Raw genomic sequence first — 27,985 nt, forward strand, 5'->3', positions numbered from 1 at the left:
AACGTTTAGTACACAGTTTGATAATGTACCATGTCTGCTATTTAGTATGTGCTAATGTGCGAGTGTTGGCGGTCAAATAATTTTATGTCTCAATTTGTGTGAGGTAAGTGCTACCAAATAATAGTTATATCTTAAACTTGAATAATTGTAATACATTCTTAATGATGTGCCAATGATGAACAATAAAGTGTTTACAAACAGTGTATAATATTATATTATTATATATAGACTATTAAATTTTAACTTTTAACTGTTTTGGGCTCAATTAATAATGGTGGAGATGATAGCTTTATTTGTACAAGAAATACAATGTATTTAAATATTATTAAGATGAAATAGAAATTTTTGATTTTGTAACTAAGTATTTCTATGGCAAGAATGAATTACATATATTTTACAATTAGAGCCTAAGAATTTAGTATATGAGAGAGAGAGAGAGAGATTAGTATTTTAACACAAATATTCTATTATAGACTTTAAATAACTTTCATCTGAATTTACAGCTTACATTTACAAGCCTACTAGTTTCAACAGAGTAGGTATGTCGTATGTATGTTAAAACAATAATGGTACCTATTCATTTTTTCACTCAGTAAACCAATTTTAGAAATTACCTTGTAAAAAAATTGTTTAACTAAGTTAGTTTTCTAATTAACTCAATAACTTATTTATACTTATTTATATATAATTAATTAGGATAACTTAAATTGTTCTGGTTAACATGAATATGAATATGTTAAGTTTTAATCAGGTTTATACAATTTAATAATTTAGGTATCTTCTCCAACTGTATCCTGTAGTTAAACTAATTATATAATTTTTTTTTTTTTGTTTAATACAAATAAACAAATAATTTATAGTGAGTTGAGATGAGTGTTTAAAGAGATAACCTAACCTGTATCAAATACAAATACAACTTGTGTTAAATAAAGGAACAATAAATGTTGGATTTTTTATGAAATGTTTATTTAAGGTATTAAATAAAAATAGAAGTTATACTAACAATATACCTATGCGTAACATAATATACGTCATTAGTATTTAAAAAAAAAAAGTAATTGAGTACCTAGATAATTTAATCTTTATCTATGTTACTGCAGAGTACTATTAAATTTTAATAGTAATTTAATAATTAAATATTAACCTTATCTTTAACGTGAAACGATGACTTGACTAGTTCAAGATAGAGTAAGTTTTTAGATTAGGTAACTGTTAACTCTCGACGACAATTTAAAATAGGTATACGTTAGGGGGTTGTCAATCGGCCGGGTTTTACTTCTATAGAGTTAAAAAGCTGGTTGCCTGTATAAACCTTTCACTGGTTTATAAAAAGCTGGTATTTCCATCCGATCAAAAGTTTCGACGAAAGATCGTTATTAATATGGGTATTTTATAAATTTTATCAAATTTGTAATCGGTAATCTGTCAATAAATAATATGTGCTTAATGACTTGTATATTATATGTAGAAATATATATTATATGATATTATGGGTGTTCTGTCTTGTGTACGTATACCGTTATTTTTGACATAATTTATTATTATTCGTAATACCTACCTATATAATAATATGATAGACAGCGTGTAAAATTGGAACAGAAATATTTCTCAAATTCCATGATAGCTAACAAAGTCCACCTGGGTAGAACAACAATTATTTATTGTACCTACTATATTAAACTTATGGGTATCGTATCTTATGTCAACTAAATTTATATTTTACAAATTATCACAACCTACAGTCTACACGATAAATGTTGTCAATAATAAAATAGGTACCAACGTACTTTATGTATTAGCTTATAGGTACAAGTAATAAAACATATACATCACAATATCGATGAAATCATAATACTTAACCGCGGCTATTATAATATTATTTAAACAACATTTTATAGTTATAGACTATAGTAAATTATTTAAAATAATTACATAATCTACACCTTTTAATACAAATAAATACAATACTTTATAGTTTACTGCGTCAAACAAGTTTTTAAGTTTTCGATCAGACTTGGATTTTGACGGCGACCGTTAAAAATAAACACGGCTGTAGCCTGTAACACAATCCGCAAGACTATGCATTTATTGTTTATTAATTTATTTTTATTCATTATGCTGCCGAAAATAGACATGCTAAAATTTTCACCTCTTGATCCGCACCTAAAATTATTTAAAAATGTTAGTACGTTAGTGATTACTAGGGCCCGGATTTCAATGCAAAATGCATCTTTTTTTGGTTAATCTTAGACAATGCTTTCTAAGTTTATAATTTGATTCATGTAACAGAGACTTCAAAGGTGAAATTTTTATTTTGCTTTTTTTGCATATTTCAATATTTTTTCATTTTTAGAATATATTTTAGCATTTTTCGATCATATTTTCGTTTTTAATGCATATTTGTATAATATATAAACATATAGTATTTATACATTTTACGGCCATAGATTAAATATTATACTAGCAGTATTAAATCTGATACGACTTAATAATCTAAATATAGCTAACTCAAAATATTACTCGTGTTTTTCGGGGTTTTTCTTACAATTTATAAACTGTTCTAAACATACAATATTGTCTATCTTATATTTATTTATAATCGCTTGGACTTGGCAAATAATAAATAATATTATTATAATCGGTTAGTTAGTGTCGCGTCGTGGTCGCGTTTATTTTGTTTATCGTGTTAATTCGTTCGTTCGTACAATGCCTAAAATAAAGAGTACTTCTTCGCGCTTGAGCGGCTACGTAAATGAATTTGGTAGAGATGAATTTACAACAGATGGGACTATTTTACTCTGTAAAATTTGTAACATTAAAGTTGCGGCTGAAAAAACATTTCAATTCAGCAACATATTTCAAGAGAAAAACATATTAATGGATTAAAATTGATGAAAAAAAAAAATGAAAAACCTCAACAACTCTTAAATGACGTATTAAACAATGAAAATAATAAAAATAAACATTTTTAATAAAGAACTTTGCATGGTTATGTTATCTGCGAATTTTCCATTCAATAAACTGAAGAACAAGTTACTTAGTAATTTTTTAGAAAAACATACAGACAAAAAAATGCCAGATGAGTCTACTTTGCGAAAAAACTATGTCGATAAATGTTTTAACGAAACTGTTAATTGTATTCGAAAATTCGTTGAAAACAAAAAAATATGGGTTAGTATTGATGAGACCTCTGACGTCAAAGGTAGATATGTTGCCAATGTAATAGTTGGTACACTAGAAATATCTGAGCCCGGAAAATCTTTTTTATTAAACTGAAGTGCTGGAAAAAGCTAATAATAGAACTATTACTAAATTGACAGATCTATGGGTATAATATGGCCAAACGGAGTAAAACACGATAATGTTTTATTGTTCGTCAGCGACGCAGCTCCATACATGGTTAAAGCTGGTAAAAATATAAAAGCTCTGTACTAAGAAATGGAACACGTCACATGCCTCGCATACGGTCTACACAGGGTAGCTAAAGAAATGCGAGAGCATTTTCCTAAAGTGGATGCATTGATATCAAATGTAAAGAAAATTCTTTTAAAAACACCTTCTAGAGTTCTAAAGTTTAAATGTATGGGCCCAACTATTCTTTTACCACCTCAACCAATACTGACACGTTGGGGTACTTGGTTAGAAGCGTCGGTATAATACTGTGAATATTTTCAATTTATTAAAACAGTTATTAATGGATTTGAAGAAAACGATGCCATAGTTATCAAAAAAGCGCAACATTTAATGGCAGAAAAAGAAATTGAAGCTAACTTGATATTCATAAAAGCCAACTATGGAAATATACCAAGCTGTATAACACGCCTTGAAGCATCAGGCATACCTCTAGTTGAGGTAATTGGTATCGTAGATAATGTCAAAAATTGTATTTTAAATAAAAATAATGGTTATACTTTAATGGAAACGATTTCAAGTATTTTAGAAGGTAACGAAACCGCTCTAAAAAACATACCAGGAGAATTAACACTAGACGATATTTGTTATTTTAAATATGCTCCTATAACATCCGTGGACGTCGAAAGAAGTTTTTCAACATATAAAAATATTCTTTCGGACAATAGAAGATTATCGGTGTTTGAAAATATTAAACAATATATTATTGTTCAATGCAATGCTGAACATTTTATAGGTAAAATAGCTTAACGTAGAATTTAATATAATCTTAAGTGCATATTTTGGTATGTTTAGAATGAACAATACAGCCTCCAATCAAACAGTCAAATCTATCGTCAATAGTCGCAAGTCAATTTTTTTTCGATTTTCAGTTGTTTTTTTTTTTAATAAAATTAAAATATTATAAATTACCAATAAAACAATAATTTAATAAAAATTTATAAGTCATTTCTTAAGGTCATTTTCCTGGTTAAATGTATTTTTTAAAGGCATTTTTAGCTATTTTTTAGAGCATTATTAAAGGCATTTTTCAATTATTTAGTGCATTAAAATCCGGGCTCTAGTGATTACCTATTCTATGAGTCCTGAGTCCAATAATAATAACAATAGCAGGTAGCCGGTAGGTACCTATTTTAGGAATGTTTTAAGTTTGTAAAACAGTAAAACAATAAGACTTTCATAATATACCTATATGTATTGTGACATATTCCTTTGAGATGGTTTAGTTTGTTTAATGCCATAGACTGGTTCATTTAAATTGTATTGCAATCAAAACTTATTTTATAAGAAAATCAAAAATGAATGTGAAAAAATCATATGAAAATTTATCTATCAGAAATCTCTTGAACTTGAGTTTCTTAACAGTTAACTTTAATGTGAATATTACATTTAGTTTGTTCATAAATCATCATCATAACGTATTGTCTATTTTTCAAAAATATATTTTAATATTAAAAAAAAAAAAATGATTTTTCCTAAATAGTCATCATGCGATGGAACTTCCCATGTCTTGCATTATTCTTTGTCAATGTATCCAAATACTTGTTGATTATATTCTTAGGCAATAAAAATATGCAGAGCCAAAGAATAGTGTGGTCTGGTAAAAATATGAAGAAAATCTATGTATTATTAAAGTGTACAATAGTATGCACTATACATGGCTAGATAATCAGTATGTGGATCACATAAAAAAACCACTACGAAACAAACCAATGAGGGCAATTCACCACCTCGAGGGTTGAAATGCAGTTCTTAACAGGACTATATATCTACCACAACCAAACATTTTTGTTTTATCAAAGAATTAAAAAAACAGCAGCAAAATTTGAGGTTGATATACTGTCCCCAAAAAAATGTAATCAAGCTCCAAAAATGAGGAAAAAGTACAAAACGTCAGAAGACAGATTAAAAATTGCAAAAGAGCGGTAAATAATAATTAATTAACTAAACAATTATAATATTATAATATGAATACCTAAAATGTATGTTTAATTCAGATTTGGAAATGGATAAATATCTATTATGAAATAACTAGACGCGATTAATGATTATCTACCACTTCCATCTTGAATAAAACTAAAAAATGTTTGACAAATGTTTAGATATTTTTACTAAATGTGTAATATGATTTATTAGGTTTTTTTTACTAACATTATGTCTTATTCATAGTTATGATTTCACGATTTTATTTGAATAAACAAATAAAATTAATATTTTAACATTTAACAAAACAAAATTCTATTTTATTATGCTTCTGCGAAATGGGCCCAAATAATTCGAATAACAGATTATTTTAAACGAATGATACATACTAATTGGTTAACCGATTGAAAAAATGAAACGTTGGGCGGAACATTTATGAAAAAGTTGATGTCGGAAATATCGTTTATACACCAAATCAGAAAACCAAAAATAGTTTTTATCCTCACGCTAAATGTTAGCAATCAAACTTAACATGCATTTTGTACGGGCAACGAAGTGCACGGGAACAGCGAACAGCTATATAGTATACCTATTTGATGAGAATCGTCGGCTCGTAATAATATTATACAGAATGATCATTGAATATAACTAATATAAGATGTAGACACATCACACACGTGTCTAGCTGTTTATAATACGATAGTAGGATATATGTAGATTGTAGGTATATGTGTTATATGTATAATAATGTACTAATATAGTAAAATATATATATTATAATGATGTGAAACACTATAACAATATAGTGATACAATGAAGATTGATTTGTATTACCTATTAATTTTTTCAGGGACGTACGCAGTAAAAAATTTTGGGGTTTTTTTTGAAAATCAGTAATAGAAAAGTAGAACTTTTTTTTAAGTATAAACAATGATATAAAGAAAATAATACAATACTAAATCTAATTTTCGCGAAGTTTTAGCCATTATACGTCAAGAATATCTTCACTATATAAAAATGTTAAGTCTTTTGAATTTTTCCAATGAAACTAGGTTATTTGAGAAAAAAATCAGTGTTCGATTCAATAACTATAGAAATCGTCATCATTTACAATGAGTTATTATTAATAAAAGATACATGTTATTACGTTAAAGTTAAAAATAGGATACAAAATTCAACTCCCGTCAATAAATTTATATTTATTGATAGGTACCTATTACTACCTATTCAATATTCATATTTCAATATTTAATCATTTATTTTTTATAAGTTCATGAAAGGAAATTATAGAAGACATTTTACGGTGAGTTAGTTGTTATTATGTTACTATACAAAATTAAATTGCCTACTATTGAAAATAATTTTGTCAATTAAAAGAAAAAATTATCTTTAGATGTTTCAAGAAATATGTAAGTAAATGCTTATTTTACGGTAATCGGTCAAAATGGCCAAATGTATCCATTTTTCCGAAAATAAGTGCATTACTCTTTATTTTCTAATAAGATATAAATATATTATATCGTAATACATAAATTACGTTAATAGTAATAATATCACAAATTCACAAAATATACCACCCACACATTATTCAATAGTCAAATAATATAAAATAAAATGTAAAATAATTTGTTTTTATATATACACTATACAGTACACAGTATACACACAATAAAACAAAATATTAAATAATTTGCAAAAAATATAATTGCGCTATTAAAAATTTAGAAAATTTTATCTTATTTCTAATCAGTTAAAAAAAATAAGTTCATTACACTTTACTTTCTAATAAACGGAAACCGGATTAGTTCCTAGAGCCTTTTCTATTTAATTTTTGTTATTTATGTATTATAATATGATATATCTATATTTTATTAGAAAGTAAAGTGTAATGTACTTATTTTCGGAAAAACGGATACATTTTGACATTTTGGTTTGGATATTTTGTTCTAGATTCTTATTTTACAACTATATGGATTATGGAATCACTCGAAGCTAAATTTAAAAACGTAAATAGTCATATTTTAATATTTAATATTCAAATTAGTTTCCGGATCAGAAATTGACGCACGTACGTGCATATACGTGCATATAATATTTTGAATTAATATGCGGCGATAAGGGTTCGAAGAGAAATATAATAAAAACAGTGACTATACGCTAATATATGAAGCGACTAAAAACTTAAATTAAATTTTGAAGTGCGGATGAATTTTTTTCTTGGGACTATATTATGTAAAAGTACTTTTTATTTTTAAAGCTTACGGAATATGCATTTAAAATAACAGGTTTTCGAAGTCTCTCGTAGTGAATTATTAGATTATCGAAATTATTATTGTTTTAAAAGACAAGGGGATGTTTCTTTATTCATTCTTTGTAATTCAATGTCTTTGAAATTAATAGGTTAGCTGTAATCAGCGAGAATTTGTATTTATATATTGCCTATTATATGATTTATGTTACTTTAAATCTTGATTTTATTATCATTATCTATACAATTCATACATTCCATTTTATCATCTTAATTTATTATGACTAATACCATAGTTTACAATAAGTTTTTTAATTATATAAATAAAGTAGTAAGCAATAAATTATAAAAAAAAAAAAATGAATGTTAGCTGTAAGCATGCAGTTTTTTGAAAATCAATAAATATATTTTGAAATTTGAAATCCTGATTATAATCTTACAACTGTCAAATAATGTCAAGTACAATAAGGATTAAAACAATATATTATTTATAAAATATTTTTAATAATTATTATTATAGTATATTTACAGTTTAATTGTACCAGTGCAACATAAATTGATGCTGCATTGACCATGATAAATATGGCTCAGGAAAAAGTTGGTCCACCAGTGTATACCCTGCGATACTTCAAATGGTGTTCTTGGTCTAACTTTGTATGAAGTTACCAACAGGGGCGTATTAAGGTAGGGGCCCATGGAGCCCGTGCCCCCCCCCCATTCAGCGTATTTTATATTTGTTTTTTGTTATATGAGATATTTTACAACTCTACGCCCCATGTACGCAAATTTGAATGGTGATATTGGATTAAATCTATGCTACTTTTATGCGTTTAAATTGAGTCTGTATAGATAAAATGTCATAACTACCTACACAGTAAAATTCACTCAAAATTAAATGTTTTTTTTCATTCAGGACATCCAAATATTTTTATTCTTTTGGACATTCTTCTGGGAATACAGTCTGAAACATGTATACAATTATAAAACAAAGCAAAAAGTCTATGTTAAGAAGAATTAGAAAAAAAAAATTACGGGAGCAGACAAACAAATATATAAACCAGCAAATTTGGAGATTTGACTTTTTAAAATCTGTATCATTTAAATTTTTACCAGCCACTATTTAATTATTAACATTATTGTATTACCCATAATTATTATTATTATTTTAAAAACATTATAACTCGAACAACCTAATAATATTAATCGGACTCCGATAACTCAAAAGTATTTGCGGGACTTAATTCAAACCAATTTTAGCTCTTTATTTGTGCCCCCCCCCCATAAGATATTTCTAAATACGCCCCTGGTTACGAATTATATGTACAGATATTATTTGAATTTTTCTGTGTATTGAGTTACTAATAAATAGTTAATCGATCGGATTATCAATGATTGTCTGTCATAAAACAATTATAATAATATGATAAGTTATAAAATGCGTAATTAATTATCGTATCTGTATACTATCCTTTTAACCGTTGTAATAAGTCTAAATTATTAGAGTGCAACTGATATTCATTAAGTGTAACATTATAATATACGTTAACATCTCACAGTTCATAGAACCATCTTAACGGGGAACGGCGACTGCAACGACTTATCTTAATGAGTCAGAGCTAGGTTAGGTTTATATTAATTTACATGCAATATCTATTTGGCGTATATGATAGTATAATAACGTAGTTATGGACTTCATTTTGTAATTATTTATATGCATGATTATAAATATTATAATATAATATCATAGTACGGTATTATTACAGTATTTATTGCTACTGTGCATTATAACTTAAAGTCTATATTATTATTATTATTATTATTATTATTATTACTATATAAATTTAAAATAGGTTTGCTAATCAATCGCGAAATCAATATACGGTGATATTATGCCATACTTATTACTTACTTAAAGGGATTTTTTGTAAATACATTTTATAGAATCTATTTTAATTATTCTATTCTATTCTATAAGACAATCGAAGTGTTTATAAAAATACAACGTGCCGGAACATTGGATGTGGTACAATATTTGACGGTTCCATGGAAAATGAGCGTAAACGACATTTTGGACGAAAACAAGTCAATAGAATTTTGGTGTAAACGCTACAATTCTCTATCGATACGATTTTTTTACGAAAAACATTCGATGTTCAAATATTTAGCGTAAACGCCATTCATTATCAGGTATGTAGTTATTGTCGGGCGTAAAGACTATGAAATATGTCGTTTACGCTTTTTTTCCTTGTATCCGTCGATACAATGTTGTGAGATTGTCTTGAGAAATAATGGGCGTAAGCCCCGTATTATCGTTAATAAGCTAATTTTTACCATAATTATCAGTAAATTGTATAGTTGTAATAGTAGAATACACTAGAAACATGATAAATTAATAGATTGATACACGAATTATACTTGTAAGTGATATTCCTCTCCTCTAAAATTACGAAAATGTCATTTATGCCCTTTTTCCTTGGAAGTGTCGAATTATATCGACTTTATAATCATAATATGTAGCAATGTACGTATGTAAGTAATACATTTAGTTCATGATATTGATGGTTATATACGTTATACACTTTCATTATGATGATTTGACGGGTTTGTGTCTTACGTATTTTAGATAATATTTTAATTTAAACTGAAATTAAAAACATATTTATTTAGTTTGTATATGATTGAATAATTTTTAGGCTTAATAAGTGTGTTTGTGAGTGATTTTGAGGAAAAAAGGTCGTCATTACGCATAGAAAACCGAGAGATTAAGCAGTTGTGCTTTTACAGCTGTTGCTATATTAACATGCGACCATACCAGGAGTGTATGGCAATATGAAAAATATTAATTTCTTTCATGAAACTTTTACTTTAACTTATATGGCTTAATATATTAACTAATGAGGGCATTATATAGTATACATCATGCGTAGATATATTTATTTATATATCATTTTCATTAGTTTTCATCATACACGGTTATGAACTAATATATTATAACTTTTAGGTAACGAGTCGTATAAGATCTTGAAAATTGTTATTTTAGTCTATTATGGAGTGACTTAATTAATAATATGGTTTATGGTCATTTAATTAGTATTTATGATGGAATATTTTGTGTAATCATAGACATTTATTTTCAGCTGTTTATAATGTTTGTCAAAAGAAGTATTATTATTATTATAAATTGTATGTTATATATAATGCATAAAGTTCTCCCAACTGTTTAACAGTACTTTCAATACATATAAATAAATTATTATATAATATTATATAAGCTTTAAACAGTTACGATCTAGTAGAATAATTCTGGCTGATCCGATCTGAGAATTTATTAACATAAATAATATTTAGAACTTATAATACCTTAATAACGTACAAACTAAATTATTATTCCATTACTAACAAGTATAATATAATTCTGAAATATATGAAATATTTAGGATTAATAGTAGTTAATTTAATAATAATTATAGGTTGAAGCGAGGAATTTATTTTTATTTTTACTTTCATAAAATTAAAATTGAAGATTTGTCTGTTTTAACAATTAGTAAATACATATGTTTTTCCGAGTTGTAATAACAGCGGATTCAATTATTCAAATGTATGTCCTCCCTATACATTTTAAATCTTAGTATTTTATTATTAACACAAGAATATCCGTTGGAACTAAGAAGCATTCAATTTTTATTTCAAGTACCTATATTTTTTTGAAAATTTGATTATTTTTTAAAACTAATTCACCGATTTGAAAATTATTAATAAGTCAATGAATTCAATTATTATGATATTTAAAAACGATTTAAAACGAAACAAATTACAAAGAAAGGTCGTAAGATCTATACCTATTGCTTATTCTATTAGTCAGTGATGCAATTATTTAAGTATTATTGTGAAAATTTCCTCGTTCATATGACATAGCATATTATGTTATACATATACTATAAATTATAATTATTTTTCAAAAAAAATAATCATCACTTATTACTTAGATAGGTAGGTAAGAACCTTTTTAAAATAACTAAGTTTCAATAAGTTTTAATTTTATTATCTAAAGATAATTTGATTGCATAGTATGACTGTGAGTCTGTGAATTATTTGATTTGTCTCACTCCGGTACAGACGATGCGTATCTATATATAAGGAATAAAGTGGACGCTGGACAGTCATTGAGATTGGGACACTTTTGTCGTTTATCTATTAACCTTAACGGTCTAGAGAAGTGTTTGTTCACCTCTCCAGTGAACTGTATACTGTAGTTGTTCTATTTTCGTGATGGTTATTTAATCCTCTGAGGGAGTATCAGCTACACCCTACGTCAAATAACCCATTTATCTATTGCTATTTGAACTATTTCAACTCCACTGATTTACAGTAATATTCATCACGTCTCAATGCACATTTCGCCTCCACTGCAGATGTATTTATAATTATATATGTACAATGTACGTCAAACGAAAAGTGTAAATTTAAATTATAAACTAATATTATTGTTTTGTTTTGTTTTTTTTTTAATTTGTATAAATTAATAGGTAACGTCAAAGTGAAAACGATTTAGCATTTCATATTATATGACGAATTAATTTAAATAGTGTTCATCTAGGAGAATGTTTTAAAAACCTTAAAACAAAGAAATTATTTACAACGTTATGTGTTAGGTATAATATGAATTATTAATATTAAGTATTACACACTATACAACTAAGATACAACAATTTAAATGCATTTTAAGTAGAAATGTAAAAACTAAAATAAAAGCGATAAAATAATAATATTGTGTTATACTATTATTCATTTTTATACCTATAATGGTATAATAATAAATGTTACGATATAAATTATTATAAGAGTATTTACAATTTACAACAAAATAATCGAAATTAGTCACGAGACTCGTAACAATATCCGATATCGAATCGTAAGCCGTAAATTCGTATAGGTTAGAGGCGTTGCCAGGATTTTTTTTTAAGGAGGCGGGAGCTAAATACTAATAAGTTATTAGTAATAACATACTAGGTAACGTTGATTTGCCGTTAACGTATTTACTATTTTAAATAATTAAAATTTGTAAGACTATTTCCATATTTCAAAAAAATGTAAAAATACGGCCAATGGGGGGGGGGGTTATAACCCATTTAGCCCCCCCCCCTTTGGCTACACTACTGGTATAGGTACGAATTAACATTTTTCGTTTATATAAATCGTATTTATTTATTTTTATCCAGCGGTAATAATATCGAGATGATCGTCTACGAAAGTCTGAGCCTCGGAGAAGATAATAATGTATTGCGAGCAAATCAATAGACTAAAAAACGTCGTCGGTACATCATCTTCTATACATGTGTATCTATATCAGCGTTTTAGTCTCAAGAAACACGTTGAATAATAACGTCTGAGCGTCAAGAAACATAATTCGACTGAAATAATAAGAACCCGCGAAAGCGCCGTCATCGCATAATTAATAATTTATAATCATATAAAATTGTTGTAATTGTCGTCGGACGGATGTCTCTGTTCAAAGTCCGCGACTGTTGGTCGACCGTGTGTGGCCGGGACGAGACTTTCGGGTGCGACGCATTGGCAGTGGACGACCTGTTCGGTGCCGGCGAAGACAGCATTATCCTGGGAAGTTTAGACGGTGTCCTCAGGGTGTACGGCGTGCACTCCGGCCCGCCGCCCGACTTGCGGTACTCGCCGTCCGATCTGTTGACCGAAGTGCAGATGGATAGTCCCGTGTTACAGGTGTGCACTGGTAGATTAATCAGGTAAGCACTTACTTATAATACCTACACACGGTGATAATATGTTTATGAGTGCGCGTATATCGTCGTTTTATAAAAAATAAAATAGGACTGAGATTTTTACAGTGTCTTTCAAGTGCACTGTCGGATATCGAGCGTAGGCTATGTATATTGTATATATTGTTTGTAAATGTTCAAAACGTTAACAAAGTTCTATTAATTCTCATCACTTTGATAGATTGGACATTTTATCAAGATAATATATTATCGTTTATTGTATAGAACCATTTATTGTCGTCCGGTTTCAATAAGTTTCCATGTTTTCCCGGAAAATGTCGAGTGTTATTTTCTTAACCTTTGTATCACGAAAGTAATATATTGATGAGTATATAAATATCAATTGGGTAAATTTAAGTAATAGATACTAAATATTGAAAACGAGTGGGAAATTGATTCCGCCATAGACCTGTTCAAATATAAACACTACTTTGTAATTATTTGATTTTAAAGGTTGTGCTTTAAGAATTTGTATTATTTGCCCAATATAGTTCGATTTAATAAAATAACGTTGTATAAGACTCCTCAAAATTTATTAAAATATGTTGGATTGTGCATCGGGAAATTATTTATTTAGGAATAAGGATTTTCGGAATTGAACGGTCATGATAAAAATCTTAAACAAAGTAAACGAAAATGTGGTGAATATATTCGGAATCATAGCCAAATTAATGATTGAGGTCGTGCTTGATGGTTGTATTATTGAATGTAACGAGATTGAGTACCAAGTGTCAAGAACAGCTTATTTTAATTTTCAACATATTCAATACGATTTGATGATTTATTATTAGTTTTTAAACTTTTATAAGTGTAATTAAAATTGTTCTATGATAATTAATTATATTTAATTTGTAATGTAATCATTTTTTAATGCTAAGGCAATTTGCGATTAAAAAAAAATTAATAATAATAAAAACATTATTAAATGTAATCTTTTGTGCGTAAAAATTATATTTTGAATGCAAGAGACTGAATTTAAAATCACCTATCAATATAATATATTGGCTCATATTTGTTACTGTTAATTTCCCTTTTTTCGTTATTGGGTTAAGTATTATGGATTTATACTTTATTTTTAAAAGTAGTCCATTCCCTTTTTTACAATATATTGGGTAGGCACTAGGTGAAGAGAAATAATTTGATATATTTGCCTAATAATACACTATTATTAAACAAAAAATTAACCATAATTTTTATTACCTATAGTTATTATTACTTATATATGTATAATTATTATTAATAACTATAATATGTAATTATGCTATATTTTATTGCTAGCTGTTCGCCCAACAAGAACATTGCAGTTCTTCATCCATTTTCAATAGTCGTATATGGAGTGAATTGTATAGCTGGATCTACAGATCAAGGTAAGTACTCAGTCACTGTATGTCTGTATGATAGTAGTACTTGTAAATTATATGATAATAAAAACTTAAACATAATATTCAAAGACTTGACATTTGAATTTCTCATAGGATGTAGGTATTTTTAATTTTTTTTGTTGTGTAACTGTAAATAATTAAAATTTTTCAATTACTATTGTAATATAAGATTTTTACTATATTGCTATTTATATTATACTTAAACTTTAAATGCATACATTAATGCATTTTTATATAAACACGCATATTTTGTATTTGCATCAGAAAATAAAACGGAACGTTAAGTGAAAATATGAATATTGTGTGATCATTTATGTTTCTTTTTTAATTTTCAATTTCATTTAAAAAAAGTATTTTACGTTTAACTTGTATGTCGTTTTAGTCTTTTATTTAAAATAAACATTTTTTATGTTTTATAAATTGTGCTATTTTATGTTGCGTAGAAGATAAATATTGTTTTTACTTCGTAAATTATTGTGAAATTGAAAATCCAATAAACTATAATTTTGAATTATAAATTACCTTTATTGGCACAATTTACATAGGTTAATTTCTTGTATAGGCATTTAAAAATTTTTTATATATAATATAAAAATGTATAATTGTCCAGAATGTATTTTAATTTATATAATAAATCTAGAAACTAAAAGTTGTATCTATACTTAGAAGACTATTAAAATAACGAATTACTTCCTTTATATAAATATATTATTAAAATGCAATATTTAGCTTTTATAAATATTAATTTTGTTATGCATATCAAAATCTAAACAACTTGTAGTTTATGAAATTTACTTATTTGAATTAAAATAAGTACATTCAGTTTAAAATTAAAAGTTAATAAAATTATCCGTTAAATTGTAAGTTTATTAGTTTATTGACAAATTTATTTCTTGCGTTTGTTTATAATGTGTTTCTCTTAAAGAATAGAATAAATATGATTTTCATTAAAACATTAAAAAAAAATAATATATATTTTTTAATTTATGTTAGAGTCTCGATAAAAAAAATTCACTTATTCATATATTAATATGTCTTAATTTCTATCGTCTTTAAGGATACACGAGACTTTATTTTTATTTTTGACGTAAATAATAATATACATCACCCATAATGTTTTCTGCATCACTTTTTATCTTATTATCTTTTTATAATTTAATGTAGAAAATGGATACATTGTATTCAATATATTATATCATAGTTATTCTCCAAAAATAATTGTTTTATTATTTTATTTTAATGATGGTTATATAATCAAATCTAGGTTTGAGTAAAATGTTCTATTTTTAGAGTACCTTTACAATTAAAGTAGATACCTACATGGGATTTTTTTTTCTTTTTAAACCAGTAAGGGAATTTAAACATAATATTTATCTTGTTATTATTTTACCGTGTCAATTAACAATACACTATTGTAGCCAAATTCATGTTATTATTTTCCATTTTTATAAAATATAATATTGTGCTATTTATGTACACGATTTCTATTGACAGGCGATCAGTACGTACTGGAAATGATGTACGAACATAAATTTGACCGGAGCGCATATCAAATGGTCGTGGGCCCTTTTGGTGGCGGGTCGGGCAGCAGGGATTTTGCGTGCGTAATGTCTCTGGACGGCGTCGTCACGGTATACGAGCAACAGGCGTTCGGTTTTCGCACGGCGTTGCCCAATTACCTGCACCCGTTTCCCATCAAGTATGTCCGATCCGTAGACGCGTTTATCACGCTCAACGCCGATCTGTGTTTGGTCTGTTACAAGTGAGTACTTTTACGGCTTACATAACGAGAAAAATGCGCCCAGTCGTCGGACGCACGAAAATAATAACAACCATCGATCATTATTGACTTTTGTCGAACTTTTGCTTTCAGTGCACACAATATTATCGTATATATTGTCTAGGTTCGGTACCTGACAATATCCACTGAACATAATAATATTTTATACCGTAGTACCATACGTTTTTGTTATTACTTATTGTGTTATTGTTTACTCTATTGAAAAGACTGCAATTTTAGGTTCCGAAAGGAGTAGTAAAAAAATATTGGTTTTTCCAATTTATTTTCCAAAGGTTTTCAAGACGATGTCAAAAATTTACGTAGAGATGTGAGCAAACGTGGCCAGTAAGTTTCGCATTGATAAAACGCGTTAACCATTCATTTTTGAGGGTAGAAAATTGTGAAACTCTACTTCAAATTGTTTCACTCGAAATTCAGTGATTTTTTTATTAATACTGCTTTTAAATATAAGGGCCCTGACGACCCTGTTATACCCACCTAACTTTTGTAAATATTTTCACATTTTTAAAATTGTTTTAACGATTTACAATTATTCTAATGGACTTTAAAGTAATCATTATGAAAGTTTTAAATTATTATTATAATTATTTTTTAATATTCTATGTAAATAAATAATCGATTTAAAAGAGTATATCTTCAAACGAGGTAAATCATAAATAATAAAAGCGGGTAATTGTTAGTGTTACTGTCTTGAATTTTTAGTCTTAAAAATATTTTCTCAAGTGATTTTCTCATTATATTTGCATACTTTTGGTTTTTTTATACATATAGCTGGTTTGAGTACCTACTACATACAACATAACAAGAATATCGTATAGGTTTTATGTTTAAACATATGAAACACATTAGACCAATTAGCTTTTAGTTTCGTAAATTATTTGCACAGTTAATTATATAACCACAGTTTACATTCATTTTTAGTTATTTGAATTATCTTACCTACAGTTAGTTATTAGGCAAAACGATAATGCTTTGAGATATATATATATATACTTATAGTTTATTTATTTATAATAACAATATTAAATCATTTTTTTAAATTAAACATATGTTTTATTGAAAAATAATTATAGTAATACATAATTGTGTAGACGCAGACATTCAGTCCTTTTGAGGAATATGTTAGGCTTATTTGCTGTATTATAAATACAAAAGACATGCTATTGGATTTTCTGTTTTTAATTCATGAAAGGTTTTTAATTACATTTATTTAGGAATGTAAATAATTCTGAAACATAAAATACTCATTCAAATTGTATGTATTTATAAAATGATTAGTATATTAGGTATATGTTTAATTAATAAGGGTATTATAGTAACTTATCGCAGGATTTAAAACTCAATAAGAAAATATTATAGGTACCTAATATTTAATGTAAATTTTTGAATTCCACTGTTTTATATAAAAACCAATAATAGTATCACATATTTTTAAAAATTCTAATTATAAAATTTCTAAACATAAATACGTTTATCTACATTTTTTAGTTGTAATTTAAAAAAATTTGAAAATTGAATACAATTTTGGGCTAGTTGTAAATGTTGTTATAAGACATTCAATGAGTGATGACCAAACCAGTACAAATACCTGGAAGCTAATAATCAGTCGCTGTATTTCGTCTACATTTTTTTATTTATATTTTTACTGTTATTATTATGAGACTTTTTTAATATGATATCTATATTTGTATTTTTAACATGTATAATATATATATATATATAATGCCCCACTTGTCCATGACATATTGCAATAATATCTTCTTGTACATAACTCTGACGTTCTCTTCACTTTTATTACTCGATTTGCCTACGGTACAACGTTATAATAATAGGGTAAGTAATATTATTATTGTATATGTGTTGATATGTGAAATTAATAATATACACGAAACACAATGTTTGCGAATAATCAAAATTTTGTGTACAATTCGTAAAATATTAAAATGGTCAAGCATAACGTTACGATGCAAATTCTTTAGGTATCAAGAACTAGCGGACCCGAGTCTGAAACAAAAGTGGCCTGTTTGGTCGTGCACCTTGGGCGAAACCGTATACGACATTCAGACTGTAGAAATTACACCATCTGCGACTACAATACACGTATTGGGCGAACGGAACTACTATTGTTTTCAAGGCAACGGCGTGCTGTGGTTTATGAAACGGCTTCAGTATACTCCTTGCTGTTTTCACCCTTATATTTTGGGTATACCTAAACATAAAGGCATATAGCTTTAACATACTATAATCATATTAGTCGTGCATGCATAATATATAATATGCAATTCGTAGATTAAAATTATCCCGCCCGACATATTATTATCATCATCATCATCATTATTATTATTAATTAATTCCAAAACTTCTCCATTTTAGATCTATAGCTTTATTGATTTTCAAAAATTAAAGATTTATAAAACGTTCGATGGCATCAACTTAATTCTATAATAATAAACAACATTGTTTTCAAATTACAATCATGCATTATGAATACGATTATCGTATGACCTATTTCACTTTTACAACATTACCAGCTTTACTATAACAACTTTTTTCTGTTTTATTTATTTTGCTCTATTTTTTATTTCAGGCGAACACCCCGACACAAAGACTATGTGTATGATCGTATCGGATACCGACAGTGTCTTGGTGTACGATCAGACAAAACTTCGATGGTCGGCCAAGCTGTCCTTTCATCCGTGTATTATTGCAAGAGCTTCGTTTAAAGTATGGTTTGTTGCTCTATTCATACGCGATATTTTATCGGAAATGTATTGTTTTATTTACGAGTTTACGTGAATTATATTTATAACAGGCGTTACAGGGATGTTTGGTTCTATTGTCAGAAACCGGTGATTTGAGATTTTGTTACCTGGGCACCGAACCCATGATATTTATGGCTCCCGAAAGGCCGATTAAAGACTATAAAGATACCAAGAACCAACTAGTTCAGTTAAAAAAGGACCTTCAAAATATTTCTTTGCAAGATGGTATGATTATTTAATTGTGTTGCTTTGATGATTATTTTTTCGGTTATAAAGTGCCAATTTATTGTAATCTATACTAATATTATAAAGCTGAAGAGTTAAATAATAAATTTAATAATAAATATGGTGTACTCGTACGAGTATGTTAGTTGAATGTTTGTAATCATATAAAAATGTGTAAATAATATGACGCTTTCAACATATTTTATGTTTTATTAATTATTATGTATTAACGTATTTGAAATATTATGCGGATGTATAAATTTATTAATCACCTACTACTTTTACGAATTAAACAATCAAGAATTTAAATTTTTAATTTATAAAATATTTAGTATTTTTTTTTTCATTATTATCAGAAATATTATTATATAGACATCTAAATATCTAAATGTTTAATAATAAGTTTAAAATAAAAAAAAAAATATGTGTATACTTGAAAGATATTCTGTATTCAAACTTTTAACTTTCAAAAAGTTTATTCACTAAAGTTAAAGTCAATGAAATTAGGACTGGGAAGTATATTATTTAAATACATTTTAATTCTATGCGTATACGTTTTGAAATTTTGATTAAATTATTAATTAAAACATGCATAGGAACGTATATATATTAATATATTGTATACATACACAGTACTTAATCATGATACATACAATAATGAAATATCATACTACACACTGTGCTCTGTATTTGACAGATTCTTTGGCTTTTATAAAATATATGAAAAATAATGTTATTTAATATACCTATATAGAAAAATAATGCATATTTGAGGGGCAAATATATATTATTTTCAATAATAGACTATAGTTATAAAAATATACATAAAAGTATCACTATTGACACTATTATGTATATACTACGTCGTGAAACAAATTATGTTAAAAATAAATCATCTTTTTATATTACTGGCTATAACGCTACAAATCGTAAAATATGTTTTTGAGTTAATCATTAAATATTGGAGGACAATTTAGTTATAACAATGTATTGGTACATTTATTAATATTATCATCGTTTGATAACTGAAGTATTTAATTACTTTTTTCCTGAATAATACAATGTTATAATTTATAATAAAGAATTTTTTTATGTACGAGAATATGTATTTTAAAAACAACGCGACTATCTATCAATTAAAACATGCGTAGCATAAGGTATATAAATTAACAGGTTTAAATTGTTTTCATCATATTATGTTTCTTGAAAACATCTCTCGAAAATGTTTATATTATATTATGTATAGTGTATTAAAATAAAAAATCTATTATTTGTTAGGTATTTTTAATGATGATTTTGTTTTTTATTTCAAGAGACCGATACTCTACCACTATTGAAATTAAATACGCGTATTTTGAATTTGCGTTCAGAGGGATCAGGGAAACTATACGACATTGAAATAGACGTGTCACCATCTCTGGCTACATCATCAGTGCAAATTACATTCCAAATGGTCGCACCACTTGTCATTTCACCCACAGTAGTACATTTAAAAGACTTGAGTATGTATACTATCTATTTTTTAAGAACCAAATAAATAATTCATACGATTTAATCGATAGTATAAATTAAAAACATTCAGAAGATTATATTATCAAGATAAAATAAAGCCCGACCTAACCCAATATTAAAGAACATTGTTTAAAAATGCGTTTTTCTTTATTTATCAGAGTTGTCAGTTTAATTCGTTTTACAATAACAATCAGATTAAATACGCGATTTATAATGACAATCTAGGCCGTTATTATTAACAAAACATTTTGTATTCGATAATAATCAATACGATGTTTTTTATTTTACAAAGCTTATAGATGGTTAAACTTAATGACAAATATATTTTTTAAAGTCTTTATCGTAATGTCAACCTTTTTAGACCAGTCTCGACAAGTTAAGCCACATTAAACTTTCCTTAAGTCTCGTGGGGTTAGCCATGTATCAACAGATGGTAAAAGAGTGGTAAAATGTTTAAAAGCGTAAAAAAAATACTTACCTATCTATGTAATTCCAATGTATCTTATTCTTTATCGTTATTTTTGTTGCACGACTTGATTTAAACTTACTTAGTTCTTAGAAGTTTCAATAATCCTAGTTTTAAATGTGGGTATCGCTATTTGATATTTCAAATATAAAAGTCGGTTGTCAGATAAAATTGCAGTACTCCGATATGTAATGAATAATATGTTGTATACGGTACATTGGCTTAATCTTAACCGTAACACGCTATTATATTATACATTTTAATGTTGAGCAAATCGTAAAATATGTTGCTAGTTTTAAATATTTTTTTTCAACCACACCAAGCGCTAGCTATCTTATATTCAGTGTAGTGCATTCGTTGATTTTTTTTTTGGTGGATGCGCGCGACCGAAACTATCAAAGCGGACAACCCTTTTTGTATACGTATAAACGTTAAACAATTATTTTTTTTTTTTATGATTTAAAAATAGAATCATAATTTTTATACAACTGTTACGCGCGCGTGTGTTTTAGACGAAAGTATAACGGTCAGAGTGATGGCGCATAGAGAAAATGACGACACCGAGTCCGTAGTGTCGTCGACGGAATGTATCGTTTGTGCACACTATTCTAGGACATCGGACGTACCGGGTTCGGTGCAGCAGACTGTGCGGTTGCCGATGTCACTGGTTTACGATGTCCATTCTACATCACAGCACTTAGATTTTAGTTGGTCGGCAAAAATATCTGTTGACGAGAGTCCAGTAGCACTTAAAATACTATTTAAAGGTGAGGCGCGCGCGTGTTCGGTTTTAACGTGGTAATAGTAATAATAATAATTGCTGTTATTATATAAGACGTTTTCGGTTATATATTTACTCGTAACATATAAATTAAACCGATTACACGTACCTATGTTATGACTTCTCGTCGTTGATATTATATTTCGATGTCACTATAAATTATACGCTCATTAAAACGATACCGCTCTCCGAATTTCTCATTTTATAGTTAAACTGTTTAAAATAATTTACTCACTTAGTCGTAAGTATAACCTGTCAAAAAATGATTTAACCTTGTATCAAACATAAACTTTTTGAAATAATTAAATTATCTAAGAAAATATTAATATTATTTTATTGTCATGACTTAATTTTGTTAGGACTATTTAGAAATGTAAATATCGAGAAAAAACCACCTTAAGACGCATGCATTATAGCTGATTAACACTTTTGAATTTATAATCTGTTCTTAGGACGTTTGTATTTTGTAAGTTTTTTGAAACTTTGGATAATATTACATTATGTTTAATGAATGCGTTTATTAATCATTTTAAACTTCAAAATTTCTCTCAGAATTAAGTCATAATTTCTTGGTATTCTAATTTATTATTGAACGCAATATTACGTATTACACATATTATAGTATGTTGATGTATTTTATATTTAACATTTTTGGAACACCAAATTAATATTGAAAATAAAAATGGAGTATTTTATTATCAAACTATATATATTTTTTTTCTTAAAGTAAAAAAAAAAAGCTTTATAACATTTATTTTTTTCCTAGAAAATAACGAACTTACGATATTTGGAAAATACCAAGTTCGGAAGCAGACTATACAGACTACAGAGTTATAACCTATTGTTAGCATTATTGTGTATTTGTGTACTTTTTTCGTAACACTTAGAGACCGAGCTGAGTCATTCAATCGCTTATACACTGAAAATTGGACTGTATATATATAAGTGTATATGAACCGTCAGTGTAATAATTAAAAAAAAACTCACGCTGTAGGATATTTTTTATATCTACATAGAATTTTTTTTTACATAATATAATAGGTACATTTCGTTATACTATAGATGTGTTCAAACAAAACAGTTGACAGTTTGCAATGAATATAATCTTATGCTCGTGTGTTATAAGTTTATTGCAAATCATAAAATATAATTTAATAATATTATAATTAATTGATGTAAAATGTTCCGACAGTAATGTTTATCAATATTATTGTTAATTATTTTTTAAAACATGTCTGTCATCAAAAACAGAAAACATACGTTTTTGTTTATAATCATTAAAATATAAATTACTTATGAGCTATGATAAATCTATTCATAAAATTATGTTTTTAATTTGTTAAAATTCTTAACGACGCTCGTTCTTAATATTTTTCCACGTAATACAATATTGTAGGTATATTTTATTTTCATGGTATAATGTTTAAATATACATATATGAAAAAAAGTTGTCGTTTACAATTTTGTTAACCCAAAAAATAAATTTTCCTGTATCGGTATGCCACGTGGATATTTAAAGTTTTGAATTTTAATATAAAATAATTTTTTTTTTAATAATAAATATGAATACAAATGATGAACGCGGGTCATTTATTATCATTTATCATCCACGTTTTTTGTGTAATCATACAAGGCGTATTGATTTATGAAATAAGTTAGTTATAACTATTAATTATCCTACTTAATTCAAGGCCTTTCGTTGTATGAAAAAACGTCACACAATAATTAAATCTATTATATATATTTACTATGATAAAGAAAAAACTATCGGAAATTATAGTAATGTTAAATTATGCCTCAAGTAGAGTTTGCCGATTCATCGTCATCTGCGGAATTGTGTTTCCAAACAATCACTGGTATCCCGAAGTATGTTTGTGTTACTGCATTACCCGCAAATCGGTCTTATGAAATACGATCATCGAGTCCTGAATACGCCAATGTAATTATCGAAGAAATTTTGTTCAGGTATTTAAAGTTTAGCATAGTAATTAGTATTATCAATGATTCATGTTTGATTTTAATAAAGATCATTAAGACTTTAAATAAAATTATTTTTATCAGGCATAGAGAATATTACAAAACTAAAAAATGCGTCGTGCGCTGTGATAAAAATGAAATGCCCGTTGCAGATTTTTATCGAACGATCGAGGAACATGTAGCGCTTAAAGGAAGACTAGAATTTGTACAGGTATTTCGGAAATAATAATAAAAATAAAAATATGAAATTTAGTCGTAACGAGATTTTTCATGATTATAATTTTTTTCATTTTATTTTATGAAAATTTCTACAAGCATCTACGGTTATTTGTTTTTTTAATTACAACAAAATATCAAAAACCGTTTTAGGGAAAAGTTTTTTTATTGGTAAATATGCAATGATGTAAAAATTTGAACGCTTATAATAAATTCATTTTACTTTTTGTTAGAATCGTTTTTAATATTGGTTGATCAATTTAAGAAGAATCTTGTATTATAAATCTTAAATATATAAAGAACATTTTTATGAATTGTTACTAAAAATTATTATTTTCAAAATTCTGAATTCAATCGCTTAAAAAAGAAATTTTGTGATTATGCATTTTCAATGTTTCTTAATTGGGATAGGTATAAATATGTATACCAAAATTTAAAAAAAGAATGATGAAAATTGTAAGATTTAAAATTCTATAAATAACTTAAAAGAGTCAAAATATTTTAAAAATCATTTTTTGCACCTATAGAAAATAACTAGGTATAAAAATATTTTGTGAAAATTTCAAGGATCCATGATTATTCGTTTTTGAATTACACAAAAAAAATAGTTTTTTTCGAAAACTGGACTATTAAAACTAAATCAAATTTGCTTTCCGGAATTACCCTCAAAGTTTAAAATTGAACCATATTTTCGAAAAAAATCACACACTATTGAAACTTAATACATTCATCGCTTCGTCCAGAATCTAAAATATGATAATTTAAGAAACAATATGTTATATCATATTGATTGTTCTAGAATAATAGAAGTTTGAAGTACTCAACAGTATTTTTCAGTGTTTTATTTCATTATTTTTACATTACATATTATACGTATATATGAATACATAATAAATCGATATTAACCACAATCAATTTATGTTTTTTTCCCTAGGAAGAAATTTCTTTATTATGTTCGCAGTATCGAATCATACAAAAGTGTTTGTTCAATAAACTCAAAGAAAATACAATACATTCTGTGTCCGGTTTGAACGTATTGATAGACAATACACACGAAACGTTAACGGAGAAAATGTCGGAAATTAAATTTATCAAACAGGTGCGTTGATAGATTATTGTTGTGCCTTTGCTTTAAAACGCAATTTTTTTTTTTTTACTTTATTAGTTTCAGTTGTGTTTTTTCTAGGAATTAAAAATTAAATTTTCTCAGTTGATCTCTTTATCGAGGCTTTTAGTCACAATGCTTGGTCTGTGTTCTAAAAACGATAAAATGCTCAAAGAATTCAAAGAAACTGTCATTTATTTTACTGATAATCAGGTAACTTCATAAAAATATTTTTTTTCTAAAATAATTCAGTAAAAAATGAAGATATAGTATAATTATGTAGGTATTTAAATTTGTTCTTAGGAAATTACCCAATTTGTACTTAATATGTATAATCTTTCAATTCAATTCATATATCGGTATTATTTTTTTTATAATTTTATATATTAATTTTCGATAATATTATTTTTTCTAGCTTAATTATTACATTACGTTATATAGAAACTATAAATTAATTTATTACATACCTACTCACAATTAATTATTTTCATCAACATCATTTTAATATTATTATTTTTCTGGTTTTTATATTATTGATTTGTCCATCGTTAAATTTACCTTTAATTTACTTGATTATTCACTTTTCATTAACTAAGTATTTTTGCGTATTGTGGAATAATAGTGTATTTATATATCTGATGATTTTTGGCTATTATCAAAATTAAAATAATATTAATAAATAAGTAATTGCAAGAGTGAATAAATCAATGATGTATTTGAAAATTATTCGGAGTAGAGCTATATGGAGACTATTTTGACTTTAATATATTTAATTTAATTTCTCCTACACTACTCTATGATTTTTAATTACTTATAGGATAAAATTAAAAAAGTATCTATTCTTACTACCAACTAAATCGTTTGATTATCCAAATTATTTATAATAGATGATACTTTAATATTTTCAACCATTTTTCTGTCCAAAAAAACAATAGAAACACAATTGTATATAATCAATATAATATTATACTTTCATCGCTTTTCCAAGTCTCAATTTTCTGGTTAAACGATTTTCCATTAAAATAACCATTATGAAACGACACTAATTCTTAATAACTTTTTGTGCTAATAGAACTGGGAAGACATTGTCTTACATTCACTGAGCTATTTGGTCGGAAACAAAATCACGTTAAATGTTCAAAGCGACGATCCAGCCCAGGTTGTAATGAGCTTAAGGGCATTAATCGATTATGTTATAAAACATATAACATCTATCAAGGATGAATTACCAGCTAAATTGAAAAAAGAAAACACGAGAGGTACGTGATACATTATGTACAAGTATTGTTCCTTTTTGTGGTTTGAAAACATTTACAATAAAAGCAAAATTAATTAGTTTAATTATTAATTTATGTAAAAAATGTATCATAAGTACATTATTTTCACTCCATGGTTAATGTTTCAAGCGACACGGCTAAAACTGTATAAAATAGAACAATACTTATAGTTTATGTTATTATTACCTCTGCTGTTTTTCTATTTAAAGTCTTATATTTTCTAGGTGTATCGCCTATTCTAGAATCCGAAGAAGATTTTTACACCAGTTAGTCGGTTGAAAGTTTCAAAATAGAAAATATACAAAGAGGATATTTTGTATTCAGGTGTTATATTATTATATACATAACGTATATAAGCTCTTCTCGTATATAATTTGCGTTTCATTAATAAAAAAAAATGTGTGCAAATGTAATTTAAAATTTGAAGTGTTTTTTTTTGCGTACAAATATTATACTCCACGGTCGCTAATATTATATAAGTACATATCGGTACGTATATATTATTACAAATCATGTGGTGTAAACTGAATTTGTCGTCGGAATATACACATAGGTGGTATTTAAACGAGATATTTCTGATTAAATAAATTGGACTGAAGTCTTTTCATTTACACTATTGAAAAAGGCCGACCGAAATTTTAATTCCGTACAACGTGTAGGCTTACTATATCGCAACGTATTTTAATATAAAAGTGTAAAAAACTAAAAACGTGTAGTTTTTCTGTTACACTCGAGTATGTAGTGTGTACATATTATTATTATGAATAACATAGCGGCTGTGCATCGTGTATATACTCGTATAATATAATATATTATAACATTATGTTCGCGTGAATGTAGGATGTTCCGGTGACGCGTTAGAGCGTGGACGTTATAATATATACCACCCAGTTTCCATACTTCTTTATCGTCATATTTTTAAAGAAAAAAACTAAAATATCTAGTATGATTAGTTTTTGCATTCACTTTTCCTACACTTATTACTTGTAGCATAGGTACTGATATTCTTCTTCTGCTTTGCTTTTACAAGATTTTTTTGTCATCGTTCCTATAACGTGTAATAGGTTCTATATTGGTATTTTCTTCCGTTCTTGCGCTCGTAGGGCT

At 26.9% G+C, this 27,985-nt stretch overlaps 1 protein-coding gene across 2 annotated transcripts; it reads left to right on the forward strand.

Annotated features, from left to right (window-relative positions):
* The first annotated feature begins 58 nt into the window (after window positions 1-58).
* Window positions 59-27,291, forward strand: LOC113551170 (protein PTHB1). 2 transcript variants are annotated; one of them, XM_026953248.1, is made up of 15 exons: window positions 59-103; window positions 12,802-13,341; window positions 14,653-14,741; window positions 16,251-16,518; window positions 18,537-18,760; window positions 19,145-19,281; window positions 19,370-19,544; window positions 20,858-21,046; window positions 22,035-22,289; window positions 24,109-24,268; window positions 24,365-24,491; window positions 25,431-25,595; window positions 25,683-25,814; window positions 26,674-26,860; window positions 27,103-27,291. In XM_026953248.1, the coding sequence occupies exons 2-15, from the start codon at window positions 13,082-13,084 to the stop codon at window positions 27,147-27,149; spliced, it is 2,415 nt and encodes an 804-aa protein (XP_026809049.1). In that variant the 5' UTR covers window positions 59-103; window positions 12,802-13,081; the 3' UTR covers window positions 27,150-27,291. The 2 variants fall into 2 exon arrangements, with proteins under 2 accessions (XP_026809049.1, XP_026809050.1); XM_026953249.1 differs by lacking the exons at window positions 26,674-26,860; window positions 27,103-27,291 and having other exon boundaries at window positions 25,662-25,780.
* The last annotated feature ends 694 nt before the right edge of the window (window positions 27,292-27,985 follow it).

Source organism: Rhopalosiphum maidis, chromosome 2, assembly GCF_003676215.2.
Source record: "Rhopalosiphum maidis isolate BTI-1 chromosome 2, ASM367621v3, whole genome shotgun sequence".
Lineage (NCBI taxonomy): Eukaryota > Metazoa > Arthropoda > Insecta > Hemiptera > Aphididae > Rhopalosiphum > Rhopalosiphum maidis.

Excerpts from the sequence above, each read along its gene's own strand:
- LOC113551170 (XM_026953248.1), top strand. The coding sequence starts at position 13,082 with ATGTCTCTGTTCAAAGTCCGCGACTGTTGGTCGACCGTGTGTGGCCGG. Across the intron at positions 14,742-16,250 it reads AGCTGGATCTACAGATCAAG|GCGATCAGTACGTACTGGAA; the intron begins GTAAGTACTCAG and ends TTCTATTGACAG. Across the intron at positions 25,815-26,673 it reads TTTATTTTACTGATAATCAG|AACTGGGAAGACATTGTCTT; the intron begins GTAACTTCATAA and ends TTGTGCTAATAG.